Source organism: Panulirus ornatus, chromosome 8, assembly GCF_036320965.1.
Source record: "Panulirus ornatus isolate Po-2019 chromosome 8, ASM3632096v1, whole genome shotgun sequence".
Classification (NCBI taxonomy): Eukaryota; Metazoa; Arthropoda; class Malacostraca; order Decapoda; family Palinuridae; genus Panulirus; species Panulirus ornatus.
Window position 1 is genome coordinate 1,903,255 of NC_092231.1, and position 24,701 is coordinate 1,927,955.

A 24,701-nucleotide genomic window follows, 5' to 3' on the forward strand; every position below is an offset into this window, starting at 1 on the left:
GCCTTACATCCTCGATAAAAACTTTTCACTGCTTCTAACAACTTTCCTCCCACACCATATATTCTTAATACCTTCCACAGAGCATCTCTATCAACTCTATCATATGCCTTCTCCAGATCCATAAATGCTACATACAAATCCATTTGCTTTTCTAAGTATTTCTCACATACATTCTTCAAAGCAAGGCAAGTGATTTGGGAGCAGCTGAATGAGTGTGTTGGTGGTTTTGATGCACGAGACCGGGTTATAGTGATGGGTGATTTGAATGCAAAGGTGAGTAATGTGGCAGTTGAGGGAATAATTGGTATACATGGGGTGTTCAGTGTTGTAAATGGAAATGAAGAGCTTGTAGATTTATGTGCTGAAAAAGGACTGATGATTGGGAATACCTGGTTTAAAAAGCGAGATATACATAAGTATACTTATGTAAGTAGGAGAGATGGCCAGAGAGCGTTATTGGATTACGTGTTAATTGACAGGCGTGTGAAAGAGAGACTTTTGGATGTTAATGTGCTGAGAGGTGCAACTGGAGGGATGTCTGATCATTATCTTGTGGAGGCTAAGGTGAAGATTTGTATGGGTTTTCAGAAAAGAAGAGTGAATGTTGGGGTGAAGAGGGTGGTGAGAGTAAGTGAGCTTGGGAAGGAGACCTGTGTGAGGAAGTACCAGGAGAGACTGAGTACAGAATGGAAAAAGGTGAGAACAATGGAAGTAAGGGGAGTGGGGGAGGAATGGGATGTATTTAGGGAATCAGTGATGGATTGTGCAAAAGATGCTTGTGGCATGAGAAGAGTGGGAGGTGGGTTGATTAGAAAGGGTAGTGAGTGGTGGGATGAAGAAGTAAGAGTATTAGTGAAAGAGAAGAGAGAGGCATTTGGACGATTTTTGCAGGGAAAAAATGCAATTGAGTGGGAGATGTATAAAAGAAAGAGACAGGAGGTCAAGAGAAAGGTGCAAGAGGTGAAAAAAGGGCAAATGAGAGTTGGGGTGAGAGAGTATCATTAAATTTTAGAGAGAATAAAAAGATGTTCTGGAAGGAGGTAAATAAAGTGCGTAAGACAAGGGAGCAAATGGGAACTTCAGTGAAGGGCGCAAATGGGGAGGTGATAACAAGTAGTGGTGATGTGAGAAGGAGATGGAGTGAGTATTTTGAAGGTTTGTTGAATGTGTTTGATGATAGAGTGGCAGATATAGGGTGTTTTGGTCGAGGTGGTGTGCAAAGTGAGAGGGTTAGGGAAAATTATTTGGTAAACAGAGAAGAGGTAGTGAAAGCTTTGCGGAAGATGAAAGCCGGCAAGGCAGCAGGTTTGGATGGTATTGCAGTGGAATTTATTAAAAAAGGGGGTGACTGTATTGTTGACTGGTTGGTAAGGTTATTTAATGTATGTATGACTCATGGTGAGGTGCCTGAGGATTGGCGGAATGCATGCATAGTGCCATTGTACAAAGGCAAAGGGGATAAGAGTGAGTGCTCAAATTACTGAGGTATAAGTTTGTTGAGTATTCCTGGTTAATTATATGGGAGGGTATTGATTGAGAGGGTGAAGGCATGTACAGAGCATCAGATCGGGGAAGAGCAGTGTGGTTTCAGAAGTGGTAGAGGATGTGTGGATCAGGTGTTTGCTTTGAAGAATGTATGTGAGAAATACTTAGAAAAGCAAATGGATTTGTATGTAGCATTTATGGATCTGGAGAAGGCATATGATAGAGTTGATAGAGATGCTCTGTGGAAGGTATTAAGAATATATGGTGTGGGAGGAAAGTTGTTAGAAGCAGTGAAAAGTTTTTATCGAGGATGTAAGGCATGTGTACGTGTAGGAAAAGAGGAAAGTGATTGGTTCGCAGTGAATGTAGGTTTGCGGCAGGGGTGTGTGATGTCTCCATGGTTGTTTAATTTGTTTATGGATGGGGTTGTTAGGGAGGTAAATGCAAGAGTTTTGGAAAGAGGGGCAAGTATGAAGTCTGTTGGGGATGAGAGAGCTTGGGAAGTGAGTCAGTTGTTGTTCGCTGATGATACAGCGCTGGTGGCTGATTCATGTGAGAAACTGCAGAAGCTGGTGACTGAGTTTGGTAAAGTGTGTGGAAGAAGAAAGTTAAGAGTAAATGTGAATAAGAGCAAGGTTATTAGGTACAGTAGGGTTGAGGGTCAAGTCAATTGGGAGGTGAGTTTGAATGGAGAAAAACTGGAGGAAGTGAAGTGTTTTAGATATCTGGGAGTGGATCTGGTAGCGGATGGAACCATGGAAGCGGAAGTGGATCATAGGGTGGGGGAGGGGGCGAAAATTCTGGGGGCCTTGAAGAATGTGTGGAAGTCGAGAACATTATCTCGGAAAGCAAAAATGGGTATGTTTGAAGGAATAGTGGTTCCAACAATGTTGTATGGTTGCGAGGCGTGGGCTATGGATAGAGTTGTGCGCAGGAGGATGGATGTGCTGGAAATGAGATGTTTGAGGACAATGTATGGTGTGAGGTGGTTTGATCGAGTGAGTAACGTAAGGGTAAGAGAGATGTGTGGAAATAAAAAGAGCGTGGTTGAGAGAGCAGAAGAGGGTGTTTTGAAGTGGTTTGGGCACATGGAGAGGATGAGTGAGGAAAGATTGACCAAGAGGATATATGTGTCGGAGGTGGAGGGAACGAGGAGAAGAGGGAGACCAAATTGGAGGTGGAAAGATGGAGTGAAAAAGATTTTGTGTGATCGGGGCCTGAACATGCAGGAGGGTGAAAGGAGGGCAAGGAATAGAGTGAATTGGAGCGATGTGGTATACCGGGGTTGACGTGCTGTCAGTGGATTGAATCAAGGCATGTGAAGCGACTGGGGTAAACCATGGAAAGCTGTGTAGGTATGTATATTTGCGTGTGTGGACGTATGTATATACATGTGTATGGGGGGGGTTGGGCCATTTCTTTCGTCTGTTTCCTTGCGCTACCTCGCAAACGCGGGAGACAGCGACAAAGTATAATAAAAAATAAAATAATTCTTCAAAGCAAACACCTGATTCACACATCCTCTACCACTTCTGAAACCACACTGCTCTTCCCCAATCTGATGCTCTGTACATGCCTTCACCCTCTCAATCAATACCCTCCCATATAATTTACCAGGAATACTCAACAAACTTTTTTATTTTTATTTTTTTATTATACTTTGTCGCTGTCTCCCGCGTTTGCGAGGTAGCGCAAGGAAACAGATGAAAGAAATGGCCCAACCCCCCCCCATATACATGTATATACATACGTCCACACACGCAAATATACATACCTACACTGCTTTCCATGGTTTACCCCAGACGCTTCACATGCCTTGATTCAATCCACTGACAGCACGTCAACCCCGGTATACCACATCGCTCCAATTCACTCTATTCCTTGCCCTCCTTTCACCCTCCTGCATGTTCAGGGCCCGATCACACAAAATCTTTTTCACTCCATCTTTCCACCTCCAATTTGGTCTCCCTCTTCTCCTCGTTCCCTCCACCTCCGACACATATATCCTCTTGGTCAATCTTTCCTCACTCATTCTCTCCATGTGCCCAAACCACTTCAAAACACCCTCTTCTGCTCTCTCAACCACGCTCTTTTTATTTCCACACATCTCTCTTACCCTTACGTTACTCACTCGATCAAACCACCTCACACCACACATTGTCCTCAAACATCTCATTTCCAGCACATCCATCCTCCTGCGCACAACTCTATCCATAGCCCACGCCTCGCAACCATACAACATTGTTGGAACCACTATTCCTTCAAACATACCCATTTTTGCTTTCCGAGATAATGTTCTCGACTTCCACACATTCTTCAAGGCCCCCAGAATTTTCGCCCCCTCCCCCACCCTATGATCCACTTCCGCTTCCATGGTTCCATCCGCTGCCAGATCCACTCCCAGATATCTAAAACACTTCACTTCCTCCAGTTTTTCTCCATTCAAACTCACCTCCCAATTGACTTGACCCTCAACCCTACTGTACCTAATAACCTTGCTCTTATTCACATTTACTCTTAACTTTCTTCTTCCACACACTTTACCAAACTCAGTCACCAGCTTCTGCAGTTTCTCACATGAATCAGCCACCAGCGCTGTATCATCAGCGAACAACAACTGACTCACTTCCCAAGCTCTCTCATCCCCAACAGACTTCATACTTGCCCCTCTTTCCAAAACTCTTGCATTTACCTCCCTAACAACACCATCCATAAACAAATTAAACAACCATGGAGACATCACACACCCCTGCCGCAAACCTACATTCACTGCGAACCAATCACTTTCCTCTTTTCCTACACGTACACATGCCTTACATCCTCGATAAAAACTTTTCACTGCTTCTAACAACTTTCCTCCCACACCATATATTCTTAATACCTTCCACAGAGCATCTCTATCAACTCTATCATATGCCTTCTCCAGATCCATAAATGCTACATACAAATCCATTTGCTTTTCTAAGTATTTCTCGCATACATTCTTCAAAGCAAACACCTGATCCACACATCCTCTACCACTTCTGAAACCACACTGCTCTTCCCCAATCTGATGCTCTGTACATGCCTTCACCCTCTCAATCAATACCCTCCCATATAATTTACCAGGAATACTCAACAAACTTATACCTCTGTAATTTGAGCACTCACTCTTATCCCCTTTGCCTTTGTACAATGGCACTATGCACGCATTCCGCCAATCCTCAGGCACCTCACCATGAGTCATACATACATTAAATAACCTTACCAACCAGTCAACAATACAGTCACCCCCTTTTTTAATAAATTCCACTGCAATACCATCCAAACCTGCTGCCTTGCCGGCTTTCATCTTCCGCAAAGCTTTCACTACCTCTTCTCTGTTTACCAAATAATTTTCCCTAACCCTCTCACTTTGCACACCACCTCGACCAAAACACCCTATATCTGCCACTCTATCATCAAACACATTCAACAAACCTTCAAAATACTCACTCCATCTCCTTCTCACATCACCACTACTTGTTATCACCTCCCCATTTGCGCCCTTCACTGAAGTTCCCATTTGCTCCCTTGTCTTACGCACTTTATTTACCTCCTTCCAGAACGTCTTTTTATTCTCCCTAAAATTTAATGATACTCTCTCACCCCAACTCTCATTTGCCCTTTTTTTCACCTCTTGCACCTTTCTCTTGACCTCCTGTCTCTTTCTTTTATACATCTCCCACTCAATTGCATTTTTTCCTTGCAAAAATCGTCCAAATGCCTCTCTCTTCTCTTTCACTAATACTCTCACTTCTTCATCCCACCACTCACTACCCTTTCTAATCAACCCACCTCCCACTCTTCTCATGCCACAAGCATCTTTTGCACAATCCATCACTGATTCCCTAAATACATCCCATTCCTCCCCCACTCCCCTTACTTCCATTGTTCTCACCTTTTTCCATTCTGTACTCAGTCTCTCCTGGTACTTCCTCACACAGGTCTCCTTCCCAAGCTCACTTACTCTCACCACCCTCTTCACCCCAACATTCACTCTTCTTTTCTGAAAACCCATACAAATCTTCACCTTAGCCTCCACAAGATAATGATCAGACATCCCTCCAGTTGCACCTCTCAGCACATTAACATCCAAAAGTCTCTCTTTCGCACGCCTGTCAATTAACACGTAATCCAATAACGCTCTCTGGCCATCTCTCCTACTTACATAAGTATACTTATGTATATCTCGCTTTTTAAACCAGGTATTCCCAATCATCAGTCCTTTTTCAGCACATAAATCTACAAGCTCTTCACCATTTCCATTTACAACACTGAACACCCCATGTATACCAATTATTCCCTCAACTGCCACATTACTCACCTTTGCATTCAAATATATATATATATATATAAATATATATATATATATATATATATGTATGTGAGAAATACTTAGAAAAGCAAATGGATTTGTATGTAGCATTTATGGATCTGGAGAAGGCATATGATAGAGTTGATAGAGATGCTCTGTGGAAGGTATTAAGAATATATGGTGTGGGAGGCAAGTTGTTAGAAGCAGTGAAAAGTTTTTATCGAGGATGTAAGGCATGTGTACGTGTAGGAAGAGAGGAAAGTGATTGGTTCTCAGTGAATGTAGGTTTGCGGCAGGGGTGTGTGATGTCTCCATGGTTGTTTAATTTGTTTATGGATGGGGTTGTTAGGGAGGTAAATGCAAGAGTCCTGGAAAGAGGGGCAAGTATGAAGTCTGTTGGGGATGAGAGAGCTTGGGAAGTGAGTCAGTTGTTGTTCGCTGATGATACAGCGCTGGTGGCTGATTCATGTGAGAAACTGCAGAAGCTGGTGACTGAGTTTGGTAAAGTGTGTGGAAGAAGAAAGTTAAGAGTAAATGTGAATAAGAGCAAGGTTATTAGGTACAGTAGGGTTGAGGGTCAAGTCAATTGGGAGGTGAGTTTGAATGGAGAAAAACTGGAGGAAGTGAAGTGTTTTAGATATCTGGGAGTGGATCTGTCAGCGGATGGAACCATGGAAGCGGAAGTGGATCATAGGGTGGGGGAGGGGGCGAAAATTTTGGGAGCCTTGAAAAATGTGTGGAAGTCGAGAACATTATCTCGGAAAGCAAAAATGGGTATGTTTGAAGGAATAGTGGTACCAACAATGTTGTATGGTTGCGAGGCGTGGGCTATGGATAGAGATGTGCGCAGGAGGATGGATGTGCTGGAAATGAGATGTTTGAGGAAAATGTGTGGTGTGAGGTGGTTTGATCGAGTAAGTAACGTAAGGGTAAGAGAGATGTGTGGAAATAAAAAGAGCGTGGTTGAGAGAGCAGAAGAGGGTGTTTTGAAATGGTTTGGGCACATGGAGAGAATGAGTGAGGAAAGATTGACCAAGAGGATATATGTGTCGGAGGTGGAGGGAACGAGGAGAAGAGGGAGACCAAATTGGAGGTGGAAAGATGGAGTGAAAAAGATTTTGTGTGATCGGGGCCTGAACATGCAGGAGGGTGAAAGGAGGGCAAGGAATAGAGTGAATTGGAGCGATGTGGTATACAGGGGTTGACGTGCTGTCAGTGGATTGAATCAAGGCATGTGAAGCGTCTGGGGTAAACCATGGAAAGCTGTGTAGGTATGTATATTTGCGTGTGTGGACGTGTGTATGTACATGTGTATGGGGGGGGGTTGGGCCATTTCTTTCGTCTGTTTCCTTGCGCTACCTCGCAAACGCGGGAGACAGCGACAAAGTATAAAAAAAAAAAAAAAAAAAAAAATATATATATATATATATATATATATATATATATATATATATATATATATATTTTCTTTCTTTTTCTTTCAAACTATTCGCCATTTCCCGCGTTAGCGAGGTAGCGTTAAGAACAGAGGACTGGGCCTTGGAGGGAATATCCTCACTTGGCCCCCTTCTCTGTTCCTTGTTTTGGAAAATTAAAAAAAAAAAATGAGAGGGGAAGATTTCCAGCCCCCCGCTCCCTCCCCTTTTAGTCGCCTTCTACGACACGCAGGGAATACGTGGGAAGTATTCTTTCTCCCCTATCCCCACATGGGCACATGGAGAGAATGAGTGAGGAAAGATTGACCAAGAGGATATATGTGTCGGAGGTGGAGGGAACGAGGAGAAGAGGGAGACCAAATTGGAGGTGGAAAGATGGAGTGAAAAAGATTTTGTGTGATCGGGGCCTGAACATGCAGGAGGGTGAAAGGAGGGCAAGGAATAGAGTGAATTGGAGCGATGTGGTATACAGGGGTTGACGTGCTGTCAGTGGATTGAATCAAGGCATGTGAAGCGTCTGGGGTAAACCATGGAAAGCTGTGTAGGTATGTATATTTGCGTGTGTGGACGTGTGTATGTACGTGTGTATGGGGGTTGGGCCATTTCTTTCGTCTGTTTCCTCGCGCTACCTCGCAAACGCGGGAGACAGCGACAAAGTATAAAAAAAAAAAAAAAAAAAAAAAAAAAAAAAATATATATATATATATATATATATATATATATATATATATATGTGTGTGTGTGTGTGTGCGTGTGTTAACCTTGGGATAGGGGAGAAAGAATACTTCCCGTGTATTCCCTGTGTCATAGAAGGCGACTAAAAGGGAAGGGAATAGGGGGCTGGAAATCCTCCCCTCTCATTTTTAATTTTCCAAAAGAAGGAACAGAGAAGGGGCCAAGTGAGGATATTCCCTCTAAGGCTCTGTCCTCTGTTCTTAATGCTACCTCGCTGATGCAGGAAATGGAGAATGTGTATGAAAAACATGTCTGTGTGGATGGGTCATTCTTCGTATGTTTCCTGGCACTACCTTGCTGACGTGGGAAACCACAATCAGTTATAATGATAATGATAATATATAGCTTTAGTAAGATGACCTTGATTAGGCCCTAAGTTACCATGCCATCTCAGCTAACATAAAAAGCAAATACGTCGTCAGCATAGGTAAATGTAGATCTTTTTCTGTTTTAGCTCCTAAAGATACCGTAAGAACTGTGTTGTGACTTAGCTTTTATGAAACCTGGGATTGTGTTAGAGTTATATGATTTTACTATGGTTATTAATGTTTTTGAGAGTACTGTGTTATGCAAGGTGAGATTAAGTTGGAGTGATTGTGATGTAATACTTAACCATGAAGAAATAGTGGATTTTGCCTTAGTTGCTGAATGTAGGCAGTGCTGTTTGTGTTACCTAATTGAAATGAGGAACTTGAAAGAATGTTGGCCATTAAGAAGATATACACAGGAGAAGGATCCTGAAAATGAATGCTCATTTTTGAAAGGGATGTAAGATCATAGTGTAAGATCATTTTGCAAATTAGTTTGGACATTTAGGAGTATAGTTTAGTAAGAATGTAAGTGGGAAAGCTGATGCTGAAAACAGAGGCATGCATGAGGGAAAAATTGTTGATGCACTGTAGCGTACAGCGAATGGGAAAACTGAGCATTAAGTGTGTAACAAGCTTGCATGGAGAGGTGTGTGTCTTAGTGCTGATGTATGGATATGAAACCTATGTCTATAGGTCAGATTGATCAAATAAAAGAGCAGTAAAAGTAGGATAGACAGGATGAAAAATGATGTGAGAAGGGTATGCAGCGTGAAGAAGTATAAAGGCTCATATGCAAAAATTTGTTGGAAAGGTATATATGATCATCTGGAGTGTATTCCAAATGATAAGTTGATAAAGGTATATACAGTAGTAGTAAACTAAAGATTTTCACACCGTGGAGAGAATTGATTGGGGCTAGGGAGATTTCTGATGAAGCTTCTAAAGTAACTTTTGGAGATTGGATGCAGTAGAAGTATTTTGGTAATGAAGTTGGTGTCAATAAAGGTTTGAGAAAGTCCATGAGTACAGCAGATGATGCTAGGAATTTTTTTTGTCATCCAAATCTCACAGGAAATGTTTTTAGGAAAACCTCTTTACTATACTAAAGATTCTTATTTGGTATATATTGCTAGAATTCTATCATACAGTTTATAAATCCTAGTAAAATCCAGTCTAGCTGCTAGATCATGAATTACTCACTAGATTGGAGATGATTGCTAGATCTAGCAGAAAAATAGTTTAAGAATGGCAACACTGCCACAGGTCCAAGGTAGGGATTTATTTTTGGGAACTCATGTGGGGGAAGAAATAGAAAATAAAGCTGTGATGTACATGGAAACACTAGTCTTACTTTACAAGCCATTTTAGATTGGAAAGTGGAGAAATAATTAGCATTTATGAGTGAGAAAGTTAATTTTGATCAAATCCATTGGGCATGGGTTGAGGAATTTTAAGTGATTTTTGTTTTAATGTATTTGAGGTATTAGGTATCACATTCAGTTAAGGTAGTGCTTAATCTGGTTTTATGTATTTGTGAAGTGCAATTTTATTTATTTATTTTTTTAACTAATGATGCACTTAAATCCTTACATAGGTCAACTTTCCAACACTGTGAGTCTCAGTTTTCCAGGTTGTATTGTATTTAACCTTACAGTTTTAAAGATATTCACACATCACAATAAAAAAATCTTTAGAGCTATTTTCAGCTATTTCACTCTTATGATGTGTAGAAGTTTTGTATATGTTTCACCACAGAGTGTAAAATGTACTAACTCTCAAGTGAGTTGTTTCCATGTTTTATTGTCTATTTCCCTATATCAAAAAAATTATACTGATTGTGTTTTATCATATAAGAGAGTTGGGGTGAGAGAGTATCATTAAACTTTAGGGAGAATATAAAGATGTTTTGGAAGGAGGTAAACAGAGTGCGAAAGATAAGATAACAAATTGGAACATCGGTGAAAGGGGCAAGTGGGAAGCGATAACAGCTAGTGATGGAGGGAGTATTTTGAAGGATTGTTGCATGTGTCTGATGGTAGAGTGGCAGTTGTAGGGTGTTTTGGTTGGGGTTGTGTGCAAAATGAGAGAGTTGGGGAGAGTGGTTTAGTGGAAAGAGGTGGTGATAGCCTTGTGGAAGATGAAGTCTGGCAAGGTGGCAAGAGTGGATGGTATTGCAGTTGAATTTATTAAGAAAGTGATGTTGATTGATTGGTAGGGATGTTCAGTGTATGTATGGATCATGGTGAATTTCTTGAGGATTGGTGGAATGCATGTATAATGTCATTAGACAGAGGCAATGGGGATGAAGGTGAGTGTTCAAACTACAAAAGCATAAGTTCGTTGAATATACTTTGAAAATGGGAGTGTATTGATTTAAAAGGGTAAAGGCATGTACAGAGCATCAGACTTGGGAGGAGCAGTGTGGTTTCAGAAGTCGTAGAGGATGTGTGGATCAGGTGTTTACTTTGAGGAATGTATGTGAGAAATACTTTGAAATACATGGATTTGTAAGTGGCATTTATGGATCTAGAGAAGGCATATGATAGGGTTGATACAAATGCTTTGTTGAAGGTCTTAAGAATGTATGGTGTGGGAGGTAAGGTGCTAGAAACAGAGAAGTTTTAATCAAGGGTGCAAGGCATGTGTACGAGTAGAAAGAGAGGAGGGTGATTGGTTCCCGGTGAAGGTCAGTCTGCGGCAGGGGTGTGTGATGTCATGATAGTGTCAGGCAACACTATCTACACTTCTTGCAAGAAGCACCTCCTACCTCATCTTGATCGTCTTTCATCACTGTAAGAGTCATTGTCTGTAAAATCGCTTTCCATTATCGAGAAATTACCATGCATTGTCACCTTGTCAAGTCCCCAAGCCTAGTAGGTCGCTGTTACGAATCCTCCTACTTGGAAGGATCGTCAGCTATGCACACGGATAACACTGTCTTAAAGTCATGGGAGTAAATCAAACACCAGCATTAAAACTGCTTATAATCCAAGAAGTAAATAATACAAAATAACAGAAGCACATTAATCAGGTACAAATCATTTACGTTAACATGGAACATGAGTTCAACATTCCAAGTAAGATTTCAAACCAGGAGATCTCTCTCCTTTTTGACAATTTGACTTTAGTAACATGATTCAAGATACACTTATTCATTGGACACTTCTATGACAAGTTACAATACTCTATGACACTTGAAACTAAATGACAGATGCAGTTCAACACCGTAGAGTTTATATAGTGCACTTCACTGATTGTCAATGGGCTTGAGACAAAAGAGAAAAACCACTTACTTTGGCTAGGCTACAGGCTAGAGAGGAATTGTGGCTCAGCGGGTGTCAGAGGTTTTTATTGCTGGGAGGAGCGAGCTAGGAGCGGCCTGCCCTGCCCTGCTACCCTAGTCTCAGGTGGGATTGGTGAAGGGTGACCCATAGTGCCACCCTTGATTGGCTAGAGGCCTAAGATCCAGTTGTGATTGGAGAAGGGTGGCTCATAGTGCCACTCCTACTTGGCTGAAGGGTCTTAGATCTGGCTGTGATTGGAGGAGGGGCTTATAGTGCCACTCCTGGTTGGCTTGAGGGTCTTAGGTTTGGCCCACATCTTGCCTAAGGCCCAACTTCCTCTTGTTCTAATGGTAATGACGATATACAGGAAGCCATATCTCCAAGCTGACCTCCCCTCTTGACCCCCCAGTCGTCTGGTGCTTCGGACGAGGGTAGAAATGACAGGTCCAAGTGTTGTGGTTAACTGGATTGATGGCCTGGTGTGACCCTTGTTCTTGACCTTGGCCATTTGGTTCCCCCGGGTGTGGAAATACGGCAGGCCTAAGGGTTCGGTTGGGGGAGTGAAACCCAAGCCGAGACAATGGAGGCCCTGGCCCTCTTCTCTGTTGTTCTACAACATAAAATATCGCTTACACCATAAACACAGACACACACATATGTATACGAACATGAGGGCACACACACACACGTTCGTAAGTCGCTTTGAAATAGAGGCTTGAAATTCAATGCATGTGTTCACATGTCCAGAGGAGTCTCATTCCTTGAATGAATTTACATGTGGAGGAATTGTTTATCTTTTTCTAATTGCCACTCTTGTTTTCTTTTGCTGGCACACACTTCCTTAACCCATACTTTTAGGTGTTTCAGAATTGGTTATAATCGTTCATCTTATGTTGAATTCAGCCTTCCTGTATTTCTTTAAAGTAATTGCCCGATTGTTATAAATGGGGAAGGAGCATTACACTTGTGGGGTCCCATCTCAAATATTCTGTGCTATCATGAATTTTCATATATTCTGTATACTCTGCATTTACCATGTTTCCTTTCATTTTTTTAATTCATCCACCTGTACTTCTAAACAACTCTTATATCAAGTATCTTGCTTGCTTTCATGTTATATAAGTATTCATAATTCCTTTCTGGATACTGTATCCTGATTTAGGTTATTTCTTTTGTCTTAAGCATTTTCTCCTTGCTGAGTGTAGTCTCAGATATTAAGCACTTCATTCTTGCTGTGTTTAGACTCGGCAGATACTATTATCCTGGGATCTTTTCAAATCAGATCTCAAATTTCCAGTCATTTCCCACTAGTCCATCATCATATATTGCATGGTCCAAATTATGAACCTTATTTTGGTGTCTCAATTCCAACAGTGCTGGTGTTAGTATCTCATTTCTTTTTCTTCCTCAGAACTTGAAATAATCTTTTTTGTCTGCTTCATTTTGTTTGTATGCATAAATTTGTTAAACATATTTTCATGTTTTGATTTGTGCAACTGTTTTATGTAAACCACTTTATATTTTAGTTTCCTGTATATCCTTTATAATTTTTTCTTTTCTTAGATGTGATAGCCACTGATGATCCAGCTGTCGCATTCAAAGATATTGATGCAGCATTCTTGGTTGGTGCAATGCCTCGTAAAGAAGGCATGGAGCGTAAGGATCTTCTGGCTGCCAATGTCAAGATTTTCAAAGTCCAGGTATGGTTGTCAGCAACAGTTTTCCTTTATGAAGATAGCAAAGTGGAAGTTTACCAAGAACCTTCCAAGCATGTTAGATATACCAGTAGTTCTGCATCATTCACTCACACTCACAGCCTGAGTAAAAGTAATGAGAATGGGATACAGTTCAAGAAGGCATTTAAATAGAAGAAGGAAATAAGCTGCTGGAATGTCTGTGTCAGAGGGAGTTAGAAACTGTCATTCCACCTAACCCATTGCCACAGCCACACCTATGAGTATTGCAAAAGATACAAATTTTCTGCTGATGAAAGAATTGCACTTAAGAAGTAAATGGGTAAGGAGATATTCAGGAATCTGTTTGCATCGTATTTAGGCCAAAATTAGAATATGCTCCTCAGGTTTTGTCACTGCAGTTAAGGAAGCACATAGAAGAAATGAAGGTCCAAAAGAGGAAAACAGAAATTGTGCTAGAAGGAAAGAGATGAGTTACAATGAAAGGTTAAAGGTCATAATTTTGTCCATCATAAAGAGATGAGTTGCAAGGATAGAACAACCATAGGCCATAGCATGAAATTTAAAAAAAAAAGTTTATTGTTTATATAAAGAAGTACAGTACTATTTTAGGATGAATTGTGGATAAATTAGATAAAATAATTAATAAGACTGAATTTTGACTTTGCAAATGTTAAAAAGATTACACAATAGAGCAAGGCTAAGGTATGGTACTATATGAGTGTATAACTTCATACCCATATTGCTCAAAGAAGGTACACAAATAGTTAAACACACACACACACACACACACACGACACTGGTTTGGTAGATAGTGTTGCTGACCATGAGTCAGTACGTCCAGTCTAGGGTTGGTCCTGCATAGGTTGTAATGCTGGGCTTGGCAGTTGGACTACAGCCAACCTAGGTGTTCATTTTCACCTTAGGTCTGGACTGAGAACAGTTCTTCCAGAGGACATAACATGAAACCAAGTGAGAAACTTAGAAATATGAGAAGTACTTTTATAGTATAATGGGGGTGATTAATGGGAAAAAAATGACAGAAGACATGGTTATTGCAGACATCATATAGTAATTAAGGGGTTGTATGATAGTAGAGAATGTAATCTTAAGTGATGAGGCCCCATGAATACAAAACTGCCTCTCCATAGAGTACCAGTAGTTTATGAAAAAAACCATCTGTTCAATAGAGGGCAACAGTAATGGTACACAAGACCCCCATCTCCAGACTTGCTGAGCTTATGGTAGTCCAGAAAAGTGAGAAATCAAAATTGTTTGACCAACATATCTTTCAGTCAACCTTTGTTGTGGTAGAAGTGCTGAAATGAGTAAAGATTGAATGTCTTCGATGGTAGACTGTAGAGAGAAACAAAGTAATGAGGATGATAGAGTTTGCATGTGTGTGTGAAAGGACACAGTTGACGATAGATGTGAATAAAAGTAAGGTGGTGAGGTGCAGGAGTGGGGGAGACATGATGGTCTGAATTTAGGTTTTGATGGGGAGGACCTGGTGAAGTGGATTGCTTTAGTTACCTGGGAGTGGATGTGGCAGCAGATGGAGACATAGGTACTGAAGTCAGTTGTTGGGGAGGAGCCTACATGCATCACTCTTATTGGTGCTGTTGTTATCAATTGAGTCAAGCATGGTAAGATGCTACTGTCCTCAGTTTAGCTGTTTGCTTTCCCACCACAAGTTGAATCCTGCTGCCATTTGATATATTCTGTAGGCTGCCTCTGATGGAAATCCAAACAAGGAATAAATCACTATAGGTGCCCACATACCTCAGGATACCCCAAGGTATCATGTTGGAGAGTCACCTGTCAAAGTATGAAGTTAAAGACCAGCATACATAAGTATGAAAAATGACAAAATTTATCCTTTATCTTCCTTTGTTTTCCCATGGTGGAAGTTCATGGACACCATACTTATAAAAGAAAAACATATTTAAGATATGCATGCATTCGGACATATGAAAAAATTAAGAACTAAATCCATTATACACCTTTGTTTTACTGTGGTGGAGTGTTGAAGTTTATGAATGCTATACATAGAGCATAGTTGAAAACAGTGGTGCTGAAATCTTGCCTCAGGTGATACATATTGCCTTGTACTCTTGTACTGACAAAAGCTGTATTTAGCAGTTTAAGGGATAATATTATGAAGGGAAAATGATGCAAGGGGTGACCTAGAGTGAAGGGAATGAATATGGTGAGAGGGCAATAGATGGAATAGGTATATTGTGAGAATTTGCAAGAAGGAAGAATTGGTGTCATTTGGACCATCCTATTGGAAATTGAGAAATTTTATTAGGTTTAGACAGATATTCTATTTTTCAAGAAACAGAAATTATATTGGCATTGAAGATAAAGAATAATTATTTATATATAGAAATAATTTATTAATCATCAGATATTAGGAATTAAGTGAAGGGTATCTTTGACAGGATTTTCAACCTTTAATTAAGTTTGTTTAAAGAGAATACATCCTTTTTGATGCTTTAAACATTTGAACCATATTGAGTCATTGGTACATATTATTTATTGTATTTGATTATGTACTCTGATTCTCTGAAGAATCTAATACCCTCAGTGGCATTTGTTGCAATGCATTTATACATCTTACTGTAGTTTTTAGTGCATTTTTTACTCTATTTTTATGTATCTGGTTGAGCTAGTTTTGAATCATTTGTTCTACCTTTCCCTGTAATAGTTTACCTACTGCTCCTGATCTTGATCATGCTGCTTCAGATTCTATTTTCCTTCTCCTTTTCTCTCCTTCCTCCTCTTTGCCTCTACCCTCATCCCTTTCGTCCATCCTACCCATATTTCCATAAACTCCCATTTCTCCTTATTTTTTTTTTTGATCCTCATCCCTTTCATCCATCCTACCAATATTTTCATCAACTCCCTTTTCTCCTTATTTTTTGATATTTGTCATTCTTTTCTCCACTTCACCTCTTATTCCTCTGTCTGTGCTCCCCTGGCCATCTTCCCTTTCCACTCCTCTTCTCTTTCTTACCATGGCTGTTCCCTATGTTCCTCAACATGCTCCTTCTATGCCTTTTTTATAATGAAATGATTCATAGCAAGAAGTTGTCATCACTAAAGGCCTTTCCAATGTAGGGTGAAGCATTGGACCATCATGCAAAGAAGTCTGTGAAGGTGCTTGTGGTGGGTAACCCAGCAAACACCAATGCCTTGATCTGTGCCAAATATGCTCCTTCCATCCCACGTGAGAACTTCTCTGCAATGACTCGTTTGGATCAAAATCGTGCCCAGGTATACTTGCATTTTCCAACTGAGTAGAATTTCTTGCATGAGGAAGCTTATGTAGTGGCGTTAAAGAATATACTGTTCCTTGCTTTGTCTTGTTTCATCGCTCCACTTTCCCACTCATCTGTCATGGATACCAACAATTATTTATGTATAAGATATTTGTCCACAACCCTTGATATTCTCGTTACATGGCTTATGAAAGTTTCCTCCATAATGTGAGCAGCTTATGTATCTCATGGATCCCATAATCTTGTTTTTGATATGATAGTAGAAGCTATTGCAAGATTTTCATGTTCCTTTTCATCACTTGGTTTATTTGTGGATGTTTGTGCCATAAGTGTGTGGAGAGTAGCATTTGTGGTTGAGGGAGCCAGAGAAAGTTGAGAGTAAATGTGAATAAGAGCAAGTTTATTTTGTTCAGTAGAGTTTAGGGACAAGTAAATTGAGATTTAAGTTTGAATGGAGAATTATGGACTTAGAATAATCTGAGTTAAGCTTAGGGACCTGAACATGCATGAGGATTTGAAGCATGCATGAGATATAGTGAATTGGATTAGTGTGGTAAACATTGGGCAGTGTTCTGTTATTGGTTTGAACCAGGGCATATGAAGCAATCAGGAAAACTACAGAAAGGTCTGTGGGGAGTGGCTGTGAGTAGGGTGCTCTGTTTTCAGTGCATTATGCATGAAAGTGGATATGGGCAGTTGAGGGTGTTCTTTGTCTGTTCTTGGTGCTACCTCATGAATGTGGGAAATGTATTATGTGGGGTAGATCAACTTTATCCTACTTTTCTGTTCATTCCAGCACACCCTCACCTGATGTCCAGTTTACTAAAGCAAACATCTGCTTCCATGCTCATGCAAGTGCATCTTAATTTTTCTTATTGTACTCTTGTTGATCCATTGAGTCTAAGGTCTTCATTCTTAGAAAATTAGTTACTCATGGTGCATTATGCCTGACACCTATATAGTGGATGTTTGCAATTGAGACACTTGTTTACTAAGACTGGCGAAGCATTTGTCTAAAATGAAATGAACCCTGTGGACCTATATATTAAACATCAAAAATGGTTTAATGCCCAGGATTTAAACATTCATATCTGACATTATCACATAGAGCCGTAGCCATGTAAATGTACACATTCAGGTTAAGCTAGGTATTATTTGGAGCCTGGTATAGTTTAAACATTTTGGTCTTTCTACAGGCTCTGATTGCTTCAAAAGTGGGCATTCCTGTAGCGGACGTGAAGAATGTCATAATCTGGGGTAATCATTCTTCCACCCAGTTCCCAGATGTGCGCCATGCCACAGCCATGAAAGGAGGCCAGGCTGTCCCTGTGTATGATGCTCTTGAGGACTCGTACCTAAAAGGCGAATTCATTACAGTCAGTATTTTCTTTTTCGCCATTGTAATCTGGCATACACTGAACATTTTGAAGTAAAGAAAATGACTCTTAAGGCATTAGTACTTTTAAATTCAACATGGAACTAGATAAGATGTATATTTTTAGGTTAAGGAAATTGGTGAGTCATTTAAGGGAGTCTGGTAAAATTCATTTTGAAATCAAGAAAACAAGTGAAATATTGATAGAACTGGTATTGTTCATTCAGTAAGTGTACATGATTAACTGTTTTTATTTGCATGTTTGTATCTTTGGGAAATAAGCAAATGCATTTATTGTTCTACTCTTTGATTTAAGAGTACTTGTATTCCTTGCAAACACTGCATTCTCACTTCATAAATTCCACCTGTCATTTATTTTATCTGTGGTTTTAGTGCATTACACATGACAGTGAGAGACTGAGTGTGAACGAATGTGGCCTCTTTCTTTTTTTTTTTTTTTTCCTGGCAGTACTTTGCTAAAGCAGTGGATAGCGACGCTGTTTCCTGTGGGGCAGGGAAGCACCAGGAATGGATGAAGGCAAGCAAGTATGAATATGTATGTTTGTATATGTTATGTATATGTGCGTGTATGGGTTAGAAGCAGTGAAATGTTTTTATCGAGGATGTAAGGCATGTGTACGTGTAGGAAGAGAGGAAAGTGATTGGTTCTCAGTGAATGTAGGTTTGCAGCAGGGGTGTGTGATGTCTCCATGGTTGTTTAATTTGTTTATGGATGGGGTTGTTAGGGAGGTGAATGCAAGAGTTTTGGAAAGAGGGGCAAGTATGCAGTCCATTGTGGATGATTGAGCTTGGGAAGTGAGTCAGTTGTTGTTTGCTGATGATACAGTGCTGGTGGCTGATTCATGTGAGAAATTGCAGAAGCTGGTGACTGAGTTTGGTAAAGTGTGTGAAAGAAGAAAGCTAAGAGTAAATGTGAATAAGAGCAAGTTTATTAGGTACAGTAGGGTTGAGGGACAAGTCATTTGGGTGGTAAGTTTGAATGGAGAAAAACTGGAGGAAGTGAAGTGTTTTAGATATCTGGGAGTGGATTTGGCAGCGGATGGAACCATGGAAGTGGAAGTGAATCATAGGATGGTGGAGGGGGCGAAAATTCTGGGAGCATTGAAGAATGTGTGGAAGTCGAGTGCTACCTCGCGCACATGAGGGAGAGGTTGTTATTTCATGTGTGGCCGGGTGGTGTTGGGAATGAATAAAGGCAGACTATGAATTATGTACATGTGTATATATGTATATGTCTGTGTGTGTATATATGTGTATACCTATCCCTGGGGATAGGGGAGAAAGAATACTTCCCACGTATTCCCTGCGTGTCGTAGAAGGCGACTAAAAGGGGAGGGAGTGGGTGGCTGGAAATCCTCCCCTCTCGTTTTTTTTAATTTTCCAAAAGAAGGAACAGAGAAGGGGGCCAGGTGAGGATTTTCCCTCTAAGGCCCAGTCCTCTGTTCTTAACGCTACCTCGCAAATGCGGGAAATGGCAAATAGTATGAAAAAAAAACAAAAAACCTTGAGATGTATAGGTATGTATGTTTGCGTGTGTGGACATGTATGTATATACATGTGTATGTGGGTGGGTTGGGCCGTTCTTTCATCTGTTTCCTTACGCTACCTCACTAACGTGGGATATGGCGAATATGTATGAAAAAAGGTGAGTGGATGGACCATGCTTTGTCTGTTTCCTGATGCTATATCTGTGATGCCTGTTCCAAATTGGAACTCCCTAAAGGGGATGGTCACAGCAATAGTCTCCATAACTGGTGAACTCCTGTGCCGCCTCTTTACCTTTAAATTAAAGCTTGAACCTCACCAGGCTACTGGCAGAGGGCAACTCTAGCACAGTGTTTGCAGAGGCTTCTACCTAATGTTCTTACCGTCTGCTTCTGTTTAATGCTCCTACCTAGTGTTCTTACCTACTGCTTCCACCTTTCCACCTAATGCTCTTGCCTTTATCCTCCTGTCTATTACTACTGTGTACTGATCCTACCATTTTACCAAAAGGCATTCCAACCAACCTGGCATTTTTTGCTGCTAAACTTGATAGCTTTGTTCACATTAATTCCTAACACTCCCCTTTCACAATGAAAAACAAGATAATGATTATGGACCCTAATTGAAATATAGAGAGAATTGAAAAAGCAGAGACAAGGGAAAGTATTTACGAAATTTTGATAACGTTACAATCTGTCTTGAAATTTGCCAGGTCATAGTTATTGGGAAAGACATGAGAAGGTAGAGTTCTCAGCTTCGACATGTTGGAAAAGATGCAGTTGTCAAATCGGCCCTCCCTTGAGTTGCTAATGACCACACAATACTCGTGTGATGTAGCAGCTTGTCGAGTATTGCGAGGTCTAGCTAGTGCTGTGTATCTGTTGGACACAATATAAATGTAAAACTAATTTATTTATGAGCATACAAATGAATGTTTGCTACAGGAAAGTAGGAAGCAAGAGTGAGCAATTACCTTCTTTCCATGCATAACACTGGATTACCTTAATGTATTATTATTATATAACCCCATGACCCATTCTCCAGTGGCTCCTGCATCTTCAGGGCTGAATTAGGATCATTAGCAGGGAAGGATGGATCCCTTTAGAGTGAGTTCTTGTTTGAGATTATTCTCCAAAGATACAACTTCATTGAAACTGATATTTTATTTGTGTCATAACCACAGGCATGTGGAGTCTGATAAAGTCAGTCACCTGTAAATATCTACTTGTACTGGTGGGAAGTTTTACACTTGTGGAGTCCCTTCTCCTCAACGTTCTCTATCATACAGCTCCATAAATTTCTGTATGCTGCATACATTAACCATGTCTTTTAACTGTTCATCTATATCTTAAATGCAAGGTTCCCTCTGGAAACTCCCATTAAGGGGGTGATAATGGCAAGAGTTACCACTGATCCCTATCTTATGTGCCTATGTTGCATACACCATTACACGCATTTAACCCCTATTTTTCTCCCTCCAGTATTCTCCTTCCATATTGATAAAGTTTATTATACTTTCTTCTATAACTCTGTAGGGCTTTCCAAAATTAATACTTTCACTCTGTTTCCTTTCAGACACCATTGCAGTAATTTTATTTGCACTTACTTTCAGTTGCCTGTACCAACATGTCATAAAAGATGCATGCAACTTTCTGCAATTCCTCTTCTCTCTTAGCAAAGAATACAGCATCATCTGCAAACAGGCTTATCACTAGCCACCACACACCACCACCATGCTCCCATCTCCCACTTCTTTTTCCTAGTTTTGATCTTTCTAGTATCACTCCACCCATGTATGTGTTAAAAAGCCACTTTGGCTCAACTCTCCATCCACTTTTACACATGCATTTGCTCCTTTATAGAAGGTGTTCACACCCTCCAACAGGTGTCCCACTACCCCATATATCTTTAACAATCTCATAAAGCATTCCACTCAACTCTACCATACACTTTGTCTATATCCATAAAATCTGCATACAGCTGCTTATCTTTTGCTAGGTACATTTCCACTGTCATTCTCTCAGACATCCCGTACCTTTGCTCCCAACTTTATTTGGATTCAGTAACTTCCATCACTTTATCAATCTACACTCTAGCATACACTTCTGTTGGAGTATGCTTAAGAGACTTTCCCCTGTAATTGCTAGCTACATTCTTAGCACCTTTTCCTTTAAATTAAGGAATGATAATAGCTTTCACCCACTTGTAAGGTATAACCTTTTGCTTCCATGCTAAGTTACATATCAAATGCATCTACTCTGTCACACTTTTTCCTCCATACTTAAACATATCAACTGTAATCCCTTCCACTCCAGGTGCCTTTCCTACTTTCAACCTCATTATTCCCCTTTTTACCTCCCTTCTGGCTATAGGCCCCTACACTTGTACTCTTTTCCCTTCATACCCATGCATATAATAACTGCTGCCTTACATACCCCCACATTCATCAGTTCTTCAAAATACTCTTTCCATCTTCCTCTCACTTCCTTCTTTTGATTCTGCAACCCCCCTTCCGTACTTATCAAAATATCACATTTTCATTTCTACTTTTACATTTGCCTCTTTCCTTTTACCCCTCGAGGAAAATTTCTTATTTTCCCTAAACCTTTCAGTCAAGTTTCTTTCGTCTTCCTCTACTCTTCCTTTGCTTTCCTTTATCAGCATCTTTAACATACTGCTTATGCATCTTATATTCTCCCCTTCTCCTTTGCTGAACTTCCACTGATACATTCCTTTTGAGCAATCTACCATATGCCTTTTTCTTCTCCAGAGTATTTCTAATCTTATGAACTCGCCATGCATTTCCATTCTTATATATATCACAACCTTTTATCCATCTACTAATTCTGCATGCTTTAACAGTCTTTCTCTAAACATTTTAAACACCTCAGTCACACATGACTGGATCCTTACATTTATTGTATGTTCTAAACTTTCTGTCACCTTTCTTTCATACTCCTTGCATTCTTTGAGATTCATCTTATTGCTTGCCCAACACTTTTACCTCTCCATTTTTCCCTATGTCTTGCCAACACTTTTACCTCTCCATTCTTCCCTATGCCATACCTCCACTTCTCCCTGACCCTAACCTCCACATGAACTGCAAAATGACCAGAATCCTTGAAGAATCCTTTTCACACCTCCACAACCTTTCGTCCACTGCCACATAATATGTGAAGCCCTCTTCAATCATTTCTCATCCATGTAAATCTGTGAATCATTTTGTGCTGAAAAAAATGTGTTTTTAGTGAATAAAACCCACCAAGCACAGACATCCACAAGATAACCTATTCTCATTAATTCCAGGCACTCCTGTTCATGAACTATGCCACCAATTTTATCACGTCCCACCTTCACATTATTATCACCCATTACAACCACCTACCTCCCCTTCTCAAACCCATTTATACAGTCATTTTAATTTCTCTAGAAATGCTACATTTCATCCTTACCTTCTACAGTCTTCATTTTTACATGTGCATATGCACATAACTATGCATACTTCACAATTTCAATCTTTCCTTTCACCCACACTATTATTGATCCATTCCATCCAAGCTCTGTAACACCCTCCTTCATTCTGTTCCATTAACCATATCTATTTTACTTTAAAAGTTTTTCATCTTTTTAAATAGGTTTCTTGCTTAATTTCATGTTATTGTCTCAATTTTTATGTTCCTACATTTATGGAGGGATTGTTTACTGTGTGTAATTGATGCTTTAAAAACTTAAGAGGATGTGATCAGTTCAGCCCTCACTTTTCTTTCTTATAGTGGGCAAATTTAAAGCCTCTAGCCTTTCCCTGTAACTTGACTCATGCAATTATTGTTCTCTACAGAGCATGGTATAACATATTGGGTAATGTTTTTGATCAGGGTTTAACCTAAACATTTTCGTATTTGGCTATAAGTATTCCAGTACATGCTTACCTTTATATACTCATTTAACATTTAGGTGTATCCTCAACACTAGGTAAAGGAAAAAAGGTTATTGGTTATTTATCATGGTGGCTGCCTTTTTGGTACCAAAAGAATTCATATTATTTGGATGTACTATGAATATATTGTAGCCATTTTTTGTATTCCACAGTATCAGTTGTTATTTGCAGACTGTTCAGAAGCGTGGTGCTGCAGTTATTGCTGCTCGCAAACTGTCTTCTGCTATGTCTGCTGCTAAGGCTGCCTGTGACCACATGAAGAGCATTTGGCAAGGGACAAAAGATGGACACTTTGTATCCATGGGTGTTTTCTCTGATGGTTCCTACGGTACACCAGAAGGAGTAATGTACTCCTTCCCTGTGACTATTAAGGACAAGAAGTGGAGCATTGTCAAGGTTAGTAATCAAATGATTTACTAAATTCTATTCTCCCCTACCCGTTTCCCAGTGCTTGGCTTATAAGTCTAAATTTTATAATCCAGCCCCTACCCGTTTCTCACTCACTCTCTCTCTTCCCCTCTTTTCTGAATCCAAGTGGTAATGTTGGGTCTGGTCACTAGGTAGCTTTTAAATTTTGTGATTAGATCTTTACATTTTATTGAACCTTTCCTTAAAGGGTATGAAGGGTGTGATGGCTTGTATTAATCTTTAAGCTTAAGGCAATTAGGGACTTGTATAAATGTGAGCAAGCATTTAGGCATTAATGGACTTCATCACCAGTTGGTAACACCATGGGAAAAATCACAGCATTGTTGAGGGCCTAGAGGAGTCCAGTTTACCATGTTCCCACATTGAGTGCAACTTTAATGATGTACGAGCCCAGTAAGTGGGGTCTTTTGATTACATAACGATAACCCCTCCTCAATGCCCATATCCTTAGACACCTCAGAACTCAAACTCAGTCTTTTCTTTGATCACCAGTATGGCTTCCGTAAGACGTGATCCGCCAGTGATATTCTATCCTGTCTTACTATACCTGGTCATCATCCCTGAAAGATTATGGGGAATCTTGTGTAGTTGACTTTCACATATCCATAGCTTTTGACAGGGTGTTGCATTGGGATCTCATTTCTAAGCTCCCCTCTTTTAGCTTCCCTTCCTAACTTGACTTCTTCACGTCTAGCTTCCTTTCCGGCTGATCTGTCTCCGTGGTCATGGATGAAGTTGATGGATCAGCCTGTCCCCTTTTGTTAAGTTTAATGCTTCCAAGACCTAGTTTATACCCAACTCTTGTCTCTCCTTTAATGGTTCTATAATTCCACCTCTTGACATTGCGAACATATTTGGTATTACTATATCATTTACTTTTTCTTGGAAA

General features: G+C 40.2%; 1 protein-coding gene across 1 annotated transcript in view; it reads left to right on the top strand.

Annotated features, from left to right (window-relative positions):
• The window catches only part of Mdh1 (malate dehydrogenase 1), a 45,691-nt gene that overhangs the window by 14,740 nt on the left and 6,250 nt on the right, over positions 1–24,701 (top strand). Inside the window, exons 3-6 of the mRNA XM_071663899.1 lie at positions 13,151–13,287; positions 16,405–16,560; positions 17,762–17,941; positions 23,555–23,779. Coding sequence (XP_071520000.1) covers positions 13,151–13,287; positions 16,405–16,560; positions 17,762–17,941; positions 23,555–23,779 — 698 coding nt within the window. The remainder of the gene's footprint in view (positions 1–13,150; positions 13,288–16,404; positions 16,561–17,761; positions 17,942–23,554; positions 23,780–24,701) is intronic.